General features: G+C 42.5%; 1 protein-coding gene across 3 annotated transcripts in view; it reads left to right on the forward strand.

The window, feature by feature from the left end:
• The first annotated feature begins 1,253 nt into the window (after window positions 1-1,253).
• GAN (gigaxonin) overlaps window positions 1,254-15,943 on the forward strand; it is a 57,326-nt gene continuing 42,636 nt past the window's right edge. For all 3 annotated transcript variants that reach the window (XR_012154531.2, XR_012154530.2, XM_073308040.2), the window contains exon 1: window positions 1,254-1,784. Coding sequence is in view for 1 of the 3 variants with exons in the window: in XM_073308040.2 (XP_073164141.1) it covers window positions 1,438-1,784 (347 nt within the window). In the remaining 2 variants the exon portion in view is untranslated. The remainder of the gene's footprint in view (window positions 1,785-15,943) is intronic.

Consider the following 15,943-nt stretch of genomic DNA (forward strand, 5'->3'; position numbering starts at 1 on the left):
CTGCAAACTTGCTGAGGGTGCAGTCCATGCCATCCTCCAGATCATTAATGAAGATATTGAACAAAACCGGCCCCAGGACCGACCCTTGGGGTACTCCGCTTGATACCGGCTGCTAACTAGACATGGAGCCATTGATCCCTACCCCTTGAGCCCGATGATCTAGCCAACTTTCTATCCACCTTATAGTCCATTCATCCAGCCCATATTACTTTAACTTGCTGGCAAGAATACTGTGGGAGACTGTATCAAAAGCTTTGTAAAGTCAAGGAATAACACATCCACTGCTTTCCCTGCATCCACAGAGCCAGTAATCTTGTCATAGAAATCAATTAGGTTAGTCAGGCATGACTTGCCCTTGGTGAATCCATGCTGACTGTTCCTGATCACTTTCCTCTCCTCTAAGTGCTTCAGAATGGATTCCTTGAGGACCTACTCCATAATTTTTACAGGGACTGAGGTGAGGCTGACTGGCCTGTAGTTCCCTGGATCCTCCTCCTTTCCTTTTTTAAAGGTGGGTATTACATTAGCCCTTTTCCAATCTTCCGGGAAGACCAAACTCACATGGATAATGCTTTGCATCCAGTCCCATCCCTTTGATAATGTCAAAAAAGCAAAAGTGATGATGTTTCCCCCCTAAATTTTCAAAAATAAACGGTTCTCCAGTTTGTCCAGGCCAAGGCACCTTACACCCAAACATCCGGAAGGCCATGAGACCAGCTACAGAGATCTGTAAGATGGTCAGTCCCTAGCCTCGGGAATCACTTTCCTTCCCATGTCAGAGCAGTTACAAGGGCCTGTGCCAGCGGGAAGGTCCCTGCTTCCTAGGCCCTACAGTGGGGCTCAGGGGAGGCCTCAGAGGGCATGTCTACACTGCACTACATTGTAATGCCAGGTCTATGGGACCTGGGCTTGCAGAGTCACGGTTTCCAAGCCCATGCTGGAGCACCCACGCTGCCCTGTAATCCTGTGTTTACACCTGAGTCGGAGGTGCTAACACATCCACACTGCACTATGCAGCCCTTCTAACTCGGGCCCATGGCTCGCGCGGCTCCCACACAGCAAACCAACAGGGCTCCTACCTAAATCACAACACGCCTCGGCCCCGCCCCACCCCACAGCGCAGCCCCACAGCCAGGGCCTGAGCGCCGGCTGACGCGAGTCAGCCTGACCTGTGTCAACTGAGGGGGGCTGGGGCTCAGCCCTGAGGCGGAGGGGCGCGGTGCGGCCAGCCCCCCAGCGCGGGAGGAGGGGAGTTGGGCCGGGAGCGGAGCCGCTGGCGGGAAGCCCCGCGGGCGCTGCGGCAGGGCGGCGCGCTGGGAGGACCGGGCGGCAGCCTCCCCCCAGCCCCGAGGCCGGAGCCGCCCTCGCAGCCGCCGCCGCCGCCCCGCGCGGCTCCCCGGCTCCTCCCCGCCAGGCGGGGCCGGCGAGCGCAGGGAGATGATGTCAGCTCCGAGCCGGGCCGGGCGCGATGGTGCCGGGGCAGTGAGGGAGGAAGCCGGTCGCCGAGCAGGCGGGGGACGGAGGAGCGGGACGCGGCAGCCGGGCGAGACGGAGCCGGCCCCGGTCTCAGCGGCGGCCCTGGCGGGCGGCGGCGACGCGGCCCTGGGCGGCGGCGGCATGTCGGGACCGAGCGCGGTGAGCGACCCCCAGCACGCCGCCCGCCTGCTGCGGGCCCTCAGCTCCTTCCGCGAGGAGAGCCGCTTCTGCGACGCCCACCTGGTGCTGGAGGGCGCGGAGATCCCCGTGCAGAAGAACATCCTGGCGGCCGCCAGCCCCTACATCAGGTGAGGGGGCGGCGGGGGCATGTTGACAAGGCCGGGAGCGGGGTCCTGGGGCACGGGCCGGAGCCCAGGGACGGCGCCTTCGGAGGTGGAGGGGCGCAGGGCCCTGGCGTGTCCGCGAGGGAAAGGGGGCAGCGGGCCCCGGCCCGCGCTGAGGCCGCTGCTCGGGCCCTGACTCCGCCTCGAGACCCTCCGCTCCCTCGGAGGCCCCGGCCCGCGGCCCCCATCGGCAGGTGAGCCCCGGGCGAGCCCATTGCCCTGCGGGAAGGGCAGCGGGCACAGGGGCCCAGCAGAGCGCGGGTTCTTCCCCCCCGCCCCCGAAAGTAAGTTCAGCCCCGGGCGCCAGCCTTGCAGTGCCTGGGCACTTGCTGTGTGTGTGTGGGATGGCTCTGCCAATTCCCCGCCCAGCCCATCTCTTCCTAGGAGGCTGCCAGTAAATTGATACAGGAAGTCTGATTTTTGTTTTGTTTACCAACATTATTTATTTAAGTGCTTATCCACTTGTTTCCATTACAACCTGGCAAACACAATCTCAGCTGGGGAGAGACCTGTTTAGTTTTGAAAATTAAGGGGAGAGACCTCCTGCATTTAGCTTTTTGACATTCTCCTAGGGGAAATAATTGGAAAGTGGGTGGGTTTTTGTGTGTGTACTTGTGGTCCTATAACTTTAAAAGAAAAAAAGCTTTTGTTTTTAAGGAGGAAATCTAATTGCCCTTGGCATTTTGGAGACAAGTTGTAAACAGCTGAGATGGAAGTTTCACAATCTGCTATATAGATATGCTGTCAATTAAATCTAAGGCTTTTAATACTTTCCTGAGTATTTTACCATTCTAAAGAAAGAGCTGCTACAGTTTAGTGATTAAAACACACCAAAAAACGCTTTATAAAAGAAAAGTTTAACTTGACCAATGCTGCAATTCAAGTTGATTAAAATTATATAACTGAGTGTAGAATGGTCTGAAATGCCTTTGGAGGAAAAGTGATATTCTGTTGCATTAACTCATGCCTTTATTATGAGGTTATTTGTTTGTTAAACAGAATATGTCCTAAACTATTACATTTCCCAGACCCGAAGAAGAGCTCTGTGTAAGCTGGAGATCTTGCCTCTCATACCAATAAAAGATAGTACCTCACCTACTTTGTCTTTTCCAAACTACTTAGGGAATATTAAGGGCATGATTTAAACCAACAAACCAGGAAAACAAAAGTTAATTCTGAGTGGTAGGGAGATTATGAAAGTAAAGGGCAGTGTTTCAGTATGGTTTGTTGTTCTCAATAGTATGTACTTTGTATAGTGCTCTCAGAGCAATGCACATATGCTAAGTAATTTCATCTTTATAAATGCTGGGTTTATGGTCTGTCAGATGCTCTAAACAAAGTCAGCACTCTAGACTTGGGTATTTGCTTTTTGTAAATTCATGTGACAGTTTGGCTCTTCCAGGGTTTGTAAACTAGTCATTATCCTGCTTCACTGTTGGTTTAAAGTTGTTTTTTGTTTGTTTGTTTTAAAGCTTGGTTTAGTATTAAATATATTGCCTGTGTCACAGATGGTGTCAGATGTTTTATTTCTGGCAATATGTAAGCTTCCAGCAGACACTTATTGGTTCTGAAATACACCTATTTTAACTTTAAACACAACATGAATGGGCTGCTTCTTTCTTTGTACAAAATTTTGCAGTTCTCTTACCCTAACAATATAATGAAATGTTCTTTGGATCTCACCAAACATACCATAGCGGAGTCTGCACTGCGAAAACTGGCTGTTATTGGCAAGGGGGTCACAGTTTAACTGCAAGTGTAGGACAGAACAGACAATAGTCAACACAATCCTGGTTTCTGAATTGGTGCTGAACAATTTGTTCTGGACTGTGCTCACAATTAAACCATAATTACACTGAGTTCAGGTGCAGCCATTGCTAGCAGTGGGAAACTTTCCTAGTGTAGTCAAAGTTTAAGAATCCAATGATGTGACAATTTTGCCTTTGATGGCAGGATATTTACAGTACGTGGCAGTGTGTGACTCAGAGTACATGAACTAAAAATGATTATTTTTTAAACATTTTAAAGGATTGTACCACTGTTAGCAGGTGACAAATGTCTAATTCTCTTGTATCTGAAGAGGCAGTATACGGCTGACTATTATTAAAGTACAGTAAATCCCAAATGATGGCAGGCCTCTGTTAATACTTGGGTACTTGCTCAGATCCACGCCAGTTGCATTTGCCTGTAGAAAATGTTACGATAATCTGCATAGATTGGGCTAGATGTAGATGACGTGTGTAGTTGACTACTTTCTGGGAAGTACATGTGTGATGGTTGTTTGAACAGTAATCTGTCAGGCAATACTACTTCAGTTTAATTTAGTCCAAGTTCACAAACTGTTTGAAGTTTTTAACATAAATGAACCCACACTCACTGAAGATCAGCATCTTGGAAGAATGCTGTGCATCACATATTGAACATGTTTCCCTAAGGTATTTAGTAAAGTTCTGACTACGTGCATCAGCCCTGTCAGAATTAAGGGCGTGTCTTTGCTGCCCCACAGTTTGGACTACAGAGATGTGAATAGCAGTGTGCACCCCAATGTGCTGCACATTAACATGATCCTCTTCAAACAGGACTATGTTAATGTGAACTAGGAACCTTTTGATGCGTGCCTGCTGCATCCACATGGGGGAGTTACAGTGCAGCACTTTGTTGCTGACTGCTATTTACACCCCTGTTGCCCAAACTGTGGGGCAGTGTAGACACACCCAGAGATACATTGTTTTATTTGGGTTAAGGAAAAATGCATTCTAGAAATTGTTTCCCTTCAGTATTATTGTATTTATGGCAACTCTACACACACTTCAGATAATGTGATATTTGAACATACAGTACTATAGCTTCAACATGCTTAGCAATTAAAACTAAATAAAAATATACAGAATGAAACAGCCACGAACTTTATAAATTTTAAATTTGACTTCATGATTATTTCTGTAGTACTTTTACTTCTGCATGATAGTAGAGAGACCGAAAAAGAACTACTCCCTACCCATTCAACTTAAGTGCTAGGGCCCTACTCTCTGCAAGAGCACAAGGATTTGCTCTGTAGATTGGCTTTCAGGATTGGGGCCTAAAGTAAGACATGACACGGTGGGATAAGAAGAGAGAGGGTATAGAAAACAGGTGACAGTGAAATAAAATGAGATGTATAAGTAACAACAAGCATTTTATCCATATTTTTTTAAAACTATCAACATTAAGGGAGGGAAGTCAGTGATAGGCTAATCAAATACATGAGTTTGAAATCAGTGAGAGTAATGTGGGTAGGATTTGGCCCAATATTTTAAATGCCTTGTTGCCAACTGAATATTTCTTCGAATTACTCATTTTTGTTAGTCCCCAGTAGGATTTGAAGTTAATGTCTTTTTGAGGTTACTAGGCTGCCGAGAGGGGTTTAGAGAGATCATATTCTTGCAAGGCTGGTTTAACCAGGGTAACAGTGTATCTATTTACATTAAGTAGGCTACTTTCGCAATTGAAAAGCCTATACATTTTTTTAACTAAAAGACTAGAGTTATTGATTGATACCATAAGATCAATTTGAGATGCTCTCTATGGAAGAAGAAGAAAAATATCATGCATTTTGAGAGTACATGCACTGCACCCCTTGATAATGTGCTAGAAGAGTTAAGGTTACTCAGGCACAAATCCCACCTTCACAAGGAACTTGCTAATTAAAAGTAACCTTCATTGACATATCTTAACACTCAAAGATCATGTTTCTCTCAGTTTCCTCATCTCTTCAGTGAATTCCCTTGAGCTTCCAACATATAACCAGGTTCTTCCAAACCAAACTCTGAGATACAACTGTAATTTTGCCCCTCCCCACCCCCCAACCACTTTTTACCAAGGCTGCTCATCTTCCCTACTTCTACCCTTCTCCCTGCCTCCTATACTCTTCTCCTTTTCTTATCGCAGCTGTCTAGCCTGACTCCCTGACTTCTCAGGGTCTTTAGTTTAGCAAAACTGGTAAGACAGGGTACTGGCATTGGAGAACAGAAGTGTCGAGCAGAACTTGACAGTTCAATAGTTTTTCCCTTTCAGATGAAATAGGTCATGGCAAATAAGGGAATTATCTCTTCACATCTAAACGTAAAATTTAGGAAGTAGCCTGTGACTGAGATGTTATGGGAATGTGTGTGTGAAATGTAGAAAGTCTAAAAACAAGGCAAAAACCAGCTTAAAAATAATATGAGGTCAGTTTTATGCATCATAAAGGAGTGGTAAAGTTAAAATGATTTTATTACTTTGCTCTGTAACTCATCTTTAACTTTTATGTAGGTGCTGTGAACATTAGTCCCATTTATTGTTGTACAAACCATACTAATTTTTAAATGGTACTGCATTTCTGAGATCTGCTTGATCGTTGCTATATTTGGTGTCACTGTAAGATATTCTGGAGCTTGAAGTCATAGAAGCATAGAGTATTAGGTTTGGAAGAGACATCAGGAGGTCACCTAGTCCAATCCCCTGCTGAAAGCAGGACCAACACCAACTAAATCATCCCAGACAAGGCTTTGTCAAGCCGGGCCTTAAAAACTTCTAAGGATGGAGGTTCCACCACCTCCCTAGGTAACCCATTCCAGTGCTTCACCACCCACCTGGTGAAATAGCGTTTCCTAATATCCAATCTAGACCGCCCCCACTGCAACTTGACACCATTGCTTCTTGTTCTGTCATCTGCTATCACTGAGAACAGCCAAGCTCCATCCTCTTTGGAATCCCCCTTCAGGTAGTTGAAGGCTGCTATCAAATCGCCCCTTACTCTTCCCTTTTGCAGACTAAACAAGCCCAGTTCCCTCAGCCTCTCCTTGTAAGTCATGTGCCCCAGCTCCCTGATCGTTTTTGTTGCCCTCCGCTTGGCTCTCTCCAATTTGTCCACATCCCTTCTGTAGTGGAGGGACCAAAACTGGACTCAGTACTCCAGGTGGGGCCTCACCAGTGCCCAATAGAGGGGAATAATCACTTCCCTCCATCTGCTGGCAATGCTCCTGCTAATACAGCCCAATATGCCATTGGCCTTCTTGGCAACAAGGGCACACTGCTGACTCATATCCAGCTTCTTGTTCACTGTAATCCCCAGGTCCTTTTCTGCAGAACTGCTGCTTCGCCAGTCATCCAATTTAAGCCTAGACTAAGGATTCTAAATGAGACCTTGTGTGTCTGTCTTGTGAACTCAGTGCGAGACACCATCTCCTAGGTCTCAACACAATATGGGTTCACTTCACTTCAATGTATAGGTCCCAGTTTAAGGTTTAGAATTAATGAAACAGTCCTAGCAGCTTTCCTTAGCCTGGAAGAAGTGGGTAGTTATGCTTGGGAAATCAGATTTGTATGTACCCAGTATGTGAGGTGGTATTTTAAATGTAACCAAATTGGGAGGAAGTAGAGATAATCCTTAGAGCACAGGAGTCAAGACTGGAGTTCTGGTTTCTATTTCTTGCTGTGTCACATGCACTGAAACCTTGGGCAAGTCGTTGGTCAGATTTTCCAAATCTGTGTACTGTCTGCCCAAATCAACATGTAAATACTTAGTTTAGGGTGTGTCAGAGAGAGAGGCTCTGCTTGGCATGGCTACAGAGAGAGGTGCATGGCCTGTTTTTAGATTTGCATGAGGATTGCTTAGACTGATAGTTGTGACTTAGGCACATGTATGTTAGGAGGCAAAGATGCGGTGGTTTCCCACTGGTCCTCTGACAGACGGATTACCCACTGCAGTTAAAAATAGCAGCTGCTAAAGGAAAGGAAAGAAGGGTCTGGCAAATACTCAGCAATTCTGAACCTCCACGGGCTTACCATACAGAAGGTCTACATATGCTAGTTCCTATCTGCCTTTGCTTCCCTGTGGACACCCATATTGCATTAGCTGGGATGCAAGTAAAGGAAATCTGCTTAATCTGTGAATGTTCGTTGGCTGAAGTGGCAGTAAGGTCTTCACTGCTGAGTTGTCCTGCGGGCTTGTCATGATCTTCCGTCCAATCACATTTGTAATACTATGAGGGCAGTGAGATCCAGGGAGGCTGGGTGAGTGCTTCCAAAGGCACTTTATAGATGTACATATTTATCTGATGCCACAATGTGTAACCAGGGCAAAGTTTCTCACCCACAAGAGGCAGAAGACTTCACCTGCATCTCTGGCACCTGAATCTTGTACATCACTAGGCTTGAGCAGAGGAGAATTACAGCATACCATTTTGCAGCCTCTAGAAATGGCCCTTTTGATATCTTGACATGTCCAAAGGGACTTTGTTACACAACCCAGGGAAGGTGAATAGAGCTAGGTCTGTACTGCTGATGATGGCTTCTTACAACATTTTTATACTGGTAAAAGCTCTAGAGTAATAATAATACCTACCCCTTTCCTAGGGTTTTTCATCATTACGTCTTAAAGTGCTGTACCAAATGAAACAGAGTCATTATCTCCATTTTACAGATGGGAGAAACTGAAGCACAGGGAGGTGAAGTGACTTGTCCAAGGTCACCCGGTAGGCCAGTGACAGAGCCAGGAATAGAGTCCAGGTCACCTGAGGCCCAATCAATACTCTAACCTCTCGGATCCCCTGCCTCCCATCAGGGAACTGGTATAAGCTTTATACCAGCAAAAGCATTCTTTTACTGGAATAAGCTGCATCTGTACTAAGGTTCTTGGCTGGTATTTTTACCATAATTTTCAATGTGCATACCTAAACCTTTGAAAATCTTAACTGTCTTACATGTGCAGAACAGCAAGGGCCTGCAAAGGCCTACAAACAGTGCTGTGCGCTTGCATGAGACTCATTGAAAACGTAACCCTTACGCCCTCTGTGCCACATTTTCTCCATCTGTATAATTGCTATAATAATGCTTTTCTACTTCACAATACTGTTGGGGCTGTTTAAATTAATTTGCACTTCTATAGTATCTTTCCTCACAGGATCTTAAAGCACTTTACAAAGTTATTTCTCTCTTGCCTTTTTTTAAAAAAGTGACATTCAGTAGGTAACATGCAAAGATTATCTGTCCTAACCTGGGTAATAGCGTATTAAAGAGAACACTATTTACACTGAGCTGGACAGTTGGGTACATCTCCACGGCAGTTAACTCGGGTTGTTACTTGGGTGTTGCCCCTTGATCCCCCCCACTTGTCCACACACACGAAAACCCTCTCACCTGAGTTTAGTGATGCTTTAAATTCCAGGCTAGCTGATCTGGCTGGGGGGGGCGGGGGGTGTAGGTTAGTGCTCAGGCTAGTAGCTGACCCACTTTGCACTGAGGACAAAGAATAAATTACTCGAGTGCTGATAATCCTCCAGTGCCTTCCCACAGTTGCTCCCATGTACCCAGAAGGACAAACAAGTTCTTCCACAATTCACTGGGGAAAAGATTATACAACAGCTCAGCTTACTGCATGCAGCACATGGAATAGGACTAAGACTCCTAGCAACACACATGTGATTGCAGCACTGAGGATGCAGGAACTTGATTTGGGATGTGCATTATGGCTGTTCACTCCCGATCTAGGTTGACTTGGGTGCTAAGCACCTGAATTGACTGCAGTGAAGACATAGCCTAGGAGACTTAAAATGATCCTCTAATAGGATCAAATCAGTTCATTTATTTTATGGTAGACCTTGCTGTAGATATGCCTGTGAGGATTATTGTTAACAAAGAAAAATTTTCTGAGGTCATATTTATAGATAAAATAAACTTTATTATAGAGTCAGTGCTTTGAAGGGTTAAGTATTGTATTTGAAATTAAATTTAGACTTTCAGCTACATGGACATGTTTTTGTCCTTCGTTTTCAAACTGTCGCTATGCTTAGCTGCAGCTGACGTATGCACATGGTGCTATTACTAAATAATCTCCTAATTTAGTAATATATCTATTACCACATCTTACTTTTTCTCTAGTAATCTAATTTGGTTTGTCTCCAGTACAATAATCTGGTATATGTAAAAATAAGCACACAGTATTTTTCAATTTATTTAAAATTAACTCTAACCCCAGTCTCATGGAAATAGCTTTCAGGCAAACAAATACTGTAGTTTATTTATGTATTTTTGGTCATGTGCAAACTTCTCCATTCAAAACTTGAGACCAACTCATCTCATGGAGGTTCTTAAATAAAACAAGCCTTGAAACTAACAAGATGTTTGCTGCCTTTACACAATTCACTCTGCCTGTGTTGTACTCCTTCCCTTATCCTGTGTCAGTCTGGTCTATTTAGACTGTAAGCTCTGAGGAGCAGGGACTGATTACTATTCTGTTTGTGCAGTGCCTAGTGCAATGGGGCCCTGTTCTCAGTTGGCCTGTAGGCACTACTATAATGTACATTATTAACAATAAACAACCTTAGGATGTTAACCTGTCTCTGTCAACTTTTAACTGAACTGGATTTGAATTGGAGACCCAACTGCGAAAGGCTTTGTGTCACATTATTAATCCCGTGTTTCCCTCTATCCTAAGTACTGTTGATTTACAGCATTTTGATTTGTTGTTGTGAAGTCTGAGAAGCCAGATGACTAAAATGTCTTACTCATTGTATACATTTAGTTCTAAGCATTGCTTAACACTGGACTTAATAAACAAGTGCTATTCAAAATCAGTCTGAGAATTTATGTAAGATTTTAATTAGGAAAATAATATAGCAGCCACAGTATCACTTGTCTTACATCATTTATTGGCTAATATAAATGTTGTCTTTTTCCTCATGAGTGCTGGAATCTTCTCTTTGCTTTTTATTTGTTCATTTGTTCAGTTGCTCTCTGCAGTTACAAAAGGTTTCTATAGATGTTTCATAAACATTTCTATTTGAAAACAGTCTCCTTAACTGAATGAGATTGTGACATTAACAATGAAATAATTTAATGCAAAATTCTGCTGTAGTTAAAGTTGCAGAAGCACTCTTGATACAAGGCCTTGTTTTTTTCCGACATGTACTGATAAAACTAACTTTAGGGATTGAAATTTCCTATAGTTACCCACAGTCCAAAGTTCAACTCTCACCCTTCCTTTCAGCTCAGCTACTTTTTAATTACATACACACAAATCATGATATACAATGGTAATACATTCTTCAATGTGCTGGGTTTGAAGCCATTCTGTAGTCCAGGGATGTTATGGGAAGCTAGTTTTCACCTTAGCTTTAATCTTCTTTACAAGTCTCCCTGCGTCTTAAGGTAGAATTTTTCTAGGACATTTGGAATAAATCACAAAAGTAGTTTTAAAAGTAATGGGGAGAAATCCTGGCCCCACTGAAGTCAGTGTAAAAACTCCTATTGACTTAAATGGAGTTACTTCTTAAACGCCATGCTTGAAAATTTATCTGAGTTGTTGGCTTTCTGAAAAACTTTCTCTAACTTTCATTTGGTTTACCATATCCCAAAAAATAGCTTGGCCGAGAAACTCAATGTGTCTGGCCTTCCTGAGAAGTGCTTTTTAAGAGTGTGTTTATTTGGATGGGGGCATGGTGGAGCATAATGATATACTGTATATAAAATGAGGTTGTAATGCAGTATACAATGCTCATGCTAAGGTTGATAAGGAAGATGTTAATTAGGGCTTGTTAAAGCAGGACTATACAAAGAAGGTCTCACTGGCAGAAATTTAGGTACCTAAGGGATTTTAGGTGCCTAGACATTTGGACATCAGCTAAGCAGGGTTTTAAGAATCTAAATTTTGGATTTAAGTGCCTAAATCCCTTTGTGCCTCTAACCCATTTTGATTTTACATAAAAAGTTGTAATACTAAAGAGACAGAGGTCGCTACGATATGAATGTCTACTAATCTGTTATCTTTCATACTAAACACAATCAATCCAAAAATGTATATTTACTGCTCGAGTCCTTAAGAATGTAGAGCCATGGAACTGGTGAAGGTCTGTGCAATACCCTAGATGCACAGTTTATTGAATTGATAAACTTGATTTTGTTTTCAGTGGCCTGTTCTACACAAAGAGACTACAGTAACTCCTCATTTAAAGTCATCCCAGTTAATGTTGTTTCATCGTTAGGTTGCTGATCAATTAGGGAACATGCTCATTTAAAGCTGTGCAATGCTGCCTTATAAAGTCATTGGCAGCTGCCTGCTTTGTCCACTGCTTGCAGGAAGAGCAGCCCGTTGCAGCTAGCTGGTGGGGGCTTGGAACCAGGGTGAACTGGCAGCCCTGGCTCTCCTCCCTCCATTCGTGCTGCCTTGTAGAGTGTGAGGCTACATTAACAACAATGAGTTAACCCTTGAGGGCTCAGCCAATTGCTAGTTCATCATTTAGCAGTAAGGTATTCCCTAGGAAATATCCCACCCTCTGACTTCACCACCTCAACCAAGCTTCACAGTCATCATCACTGTGTACAGTATTAAATTGTTTGTTTAAAATTTATACTGTGTATGTGTATGTATGTGTGTGTATATATATATAAATAAGTCTTTTGTCTGGTGAAAAAATTTCCCTGGAGCCTAACCCTCTCCCCCCCCCCCCCCATTTACATGAATTCTTATGGGGAAATTGGATTCACTTGTCATCGTTTCGCTTAAAGTTGCATTTTTCAGGATCGTAACTCCTCACTTAACGTTGTAGTTACTGTATTTTCTTTTATTTGGACAAGAGAATTCAAATTTGAGAAACCAATTGGGAATCAAATAGCGCTCTCTTCTAGCTCCCTTGTCAGTTCAGACCAATTGTTTCCTCCACGTATGTTCTCCTTGATCTCAAACTCTCTTTCTACCACACTTCTATTTATGTAAATCAGCCTGTCACTACCTAGGAATTGTCATCCTGGACCAGACCATCAGTTTATAGTGTCTGGTAGCCTGTCTTCGGAAGTACCAGATGCCGTAGAGGAAAATGCAAGAAACTCTATAGTGTACATTATGGAATAATAAAAGGGAAATCATTCCTAATCCCAAATACTTAATGATAGGTTAAATCCTGAGGCATGTGGGTTTATACCTTTTTACAGTTTTATTCTATCTAGTGCGACTGTAGCTATCTTTGCAAATATTTACCCCTTTTTTTTTTTTTTAATCCTCCTAAGTCTTGGCTTCAGTGGCTATGTCTACACAGCAAAGAAAAACCCGGTGCTGGCTGACTCTGGCTGCGGGGCTCTTTCACTGCTGTGTAGGCTTCTGGGCTTGGGCTGGAGCCCGAGTAAGCTGGCAAAGGTTTTTCTTTGCTGTGTAGACCTACCCAATATCTTGTGCCAGCGAGTTTGCACTCTGCAATACTGGCTGTGTGCATCATTGCCTTTGCTGAAATCCTCATCTGATCTCTTTTTCTCCTTGACTGTCTCATGTTCCTTCCTCATAGCCTCCCAAGATCTCAGTTGTCCAGCTGACTGCCTTCTCACATCTACAAAGTAGCATGATCATGACACCCCTATCTTCACACTGTTTTATTGGGTTTTTTTATAATTTATTTTCATTCACACTGCTTCATCCTCCAGTTGCTATAAAGCTTGGCTGCATTTTGCTGCTTTCTTCTTTCAGGTACCATGGTGATGGGCATGTATAAAGACCTGAAAAAATAGATTTCTCTCTGGTAACTCATTAAGGCCAATGTTTTCCAATTATGATGATCTCATAAGGTTGCAAGTTCTAAATTATTAGCAGGGACCTGCCATCTCATATTTTTAATATATATATCTTATTTTTTATAATGTGTACATTTAGCAACCCTAATCTGCAGTTGGTCTTGTTCCTTTCTAGTACATGTTGGTAAGATGTTTGAGAGCAGAGTGAACAAATTGGCAGACAGTTTGTATTTCTAAGCAAGGCAAAGGCCCAGCTCATGTGGTTAAGAGCCAAACTCCAGGCATGGCATCCTTTGAACAGAAGTGGAGACGACAAAGTAGACAAGTAATAGTTTCAAAATGATGCCTAATACATATGGAAATGTTTTAGTAAGAATCTGCAAGCTATTTTCAATTTCAAGTTGTTATGAAGTGGAAGTTAGAAAACATGAGCTATATAATGGCCAAATTTAGGTGGCACCTGCAGCAGAATGATGGCTTGAAGCTTTATAATTGAAACTCTAAGTTAAAGTTAATCAAAGAGAGATAATGACGACTAGTTTTTTTTTAATACTAGCTAAGCTGTTACCTGTTGAATAATATTGTATGGGTTTTTGTAGTTTTTTAAAGATTACTTTAGAATAGTTCAGTTCACTTTCCAAATGCGTTGACACAAAAAGGTTAAGGATTGTCTATGTGCAGAATGTACCCATAGCTGAATTGGTTCTGATCACAGTTCAAACGAACACAAGCTGTGATCGACACTTTCAGATATGCCTGTTGTCACTAATGAGTGTGTTTGTGGTGGACAAGATTTTCTAGTTGGGATTAGTTGTGATTTTCTCCATCAGTGGCCAGAAACTTGTGCAGCTACATGAGTACAAATCACAAACGTAGACAAGGAAAACTGCAATTTGTACCAGTTGAGATTATCTAACTTTAGAACCAAGATGAACTCAACTGTTGCAAATTGTAGCTTCTTTGTCTGTGCTTGGGTTTTGCACTGGCATAGCTAAGTAGTTTCTGCCCACTGATAAGGGTGGATAAAAAGAAGTGATTTTCTGGGGGGGAATCAAAATGTAATTTTTTTAATTTATATTGGATATTTTTCATGTTTTTATTTAAATTATAATTTTTCTTTTTAAAAAAATATGCTGAATCCGCATAAACCTTTATGAAAAACTTTAGTTAAAGGCTACTTCTCTGTTATATAAAGAAAAATCAGGGGAAAACATCTAACTTTTGAGATCAAGCTTTATAAATATGTCTCAATAGGTCATGTACTATATTAAGGGCTTGATCCTGTGGGGGAGCTAGAGGCTATCCTACTGGGTGCAAGAGACTGGAAAAATCATCACAGGCATTGGGAGCCAGCCTCTGACTCCAGGATACACCATCATCAGGATTATCCATTGAGCTCACCCCAGTGGTTTCATGCACCTATTTTATAGTCTCTTTCCCTAAGCTTTGCTTGGCTCAGTTCTCAAGTTATGAATATTTGATTCCACCCATCATTCACCATTTTCTAACAATGTACAGCTAATAAGAATCTGAAAATAGTAAGCTATGTAATTGCTTAAATAAATGTATATAGTTACAGCTTACCCTCCTAGGTAGCAAAGAAGATGTACTAAATTGAATAGAAAGGCTCTGTTTAGCTGTAAATCAACATATTTTAGTAGTTACATTCTCACTGGTTGATGTATCTTTTTTTAGAAAATAACTGAAGAACAAATAGAAAAGTTGACTAAAATGATGATTTAAATCAATCCATCTTGCCACTGATGGCTAAATCCCAACTATAGAGAAGGCCTCAGGCTTGACGGCCAGATTCCAATCCACACTGGCTGTAAATCTTAAATCCATTGGCTGCAGCAGAATACTATCAGATTTCTAGTGGGGCAAATGAAATCATGATCCAGCACAATGCCTTTAAAACACAGTAAAATGAATCAAAAATTCCAGTGACGTTATAGAAGTGGGGCCCTAACTTGGAAATGCTGATAGTGCTAGAAAAACATGCTGAATGCTATGTATTAACTGTCTCTGTGGCTGCTGTTGAAGGAATTGTCTTGTTCCTCCTCTAATATGCAAACACTTAATTATCTAATTTTTAGCCAAACTTAATTTTTCTATACTCTGAAAAGCTTTAAACTATATGCAATCCTCTCCTCCTCCTCCTTACAAAACAAAAAATAAAAAATAATTTAAAAAAAAATTCTCCTTTTCCCTTCCCCCTCCCCTTTTTTATTTTTTACACTGAGCTGTTGTGTGGATTATTTGCCTTGGGATCTGACATTGCTCATTCGTTACAGAGCACCTAAAAACCAAGTACGTAGGCAAAATATTTGGAAAGCTGGCACTCTTTACAGGGTGTGGTGAAGACAGATATCTTTCATGTGTGCTGCCAAAGGGCCGGGGTGTGACCTGAAAAAGAAATCCTACTTCTTTCATTGTAACATGTATTTTGGAGGAGGAAGTGGGTGGTATTAAACTGCTTCATCATGTTTCTATGTCTGACCTATTTTATAATATGATCTAAAAAATTTTGCACGCGCAAAATTCAAGCCTAATGAGAGGAGAGTGTTACAGGTATAAACCCAAACACATTATCAGATGTCTAGCTT

Source organism: Lepidochelys kempii, chromosome 12 (assembly GCF_965140285.1).
Source record: "Lepidochelys kempii isolate rLepKem1 chromosome 12, rLepKem1.hap1, whole genome shotgun sequence".
In the NCBI taxonomy this organism is placed as follows: Eukaryota; Metazoa; Chordata; order Testudines; family Cheloniidae; genus Lepidochelys; species Lepidochelys kempii.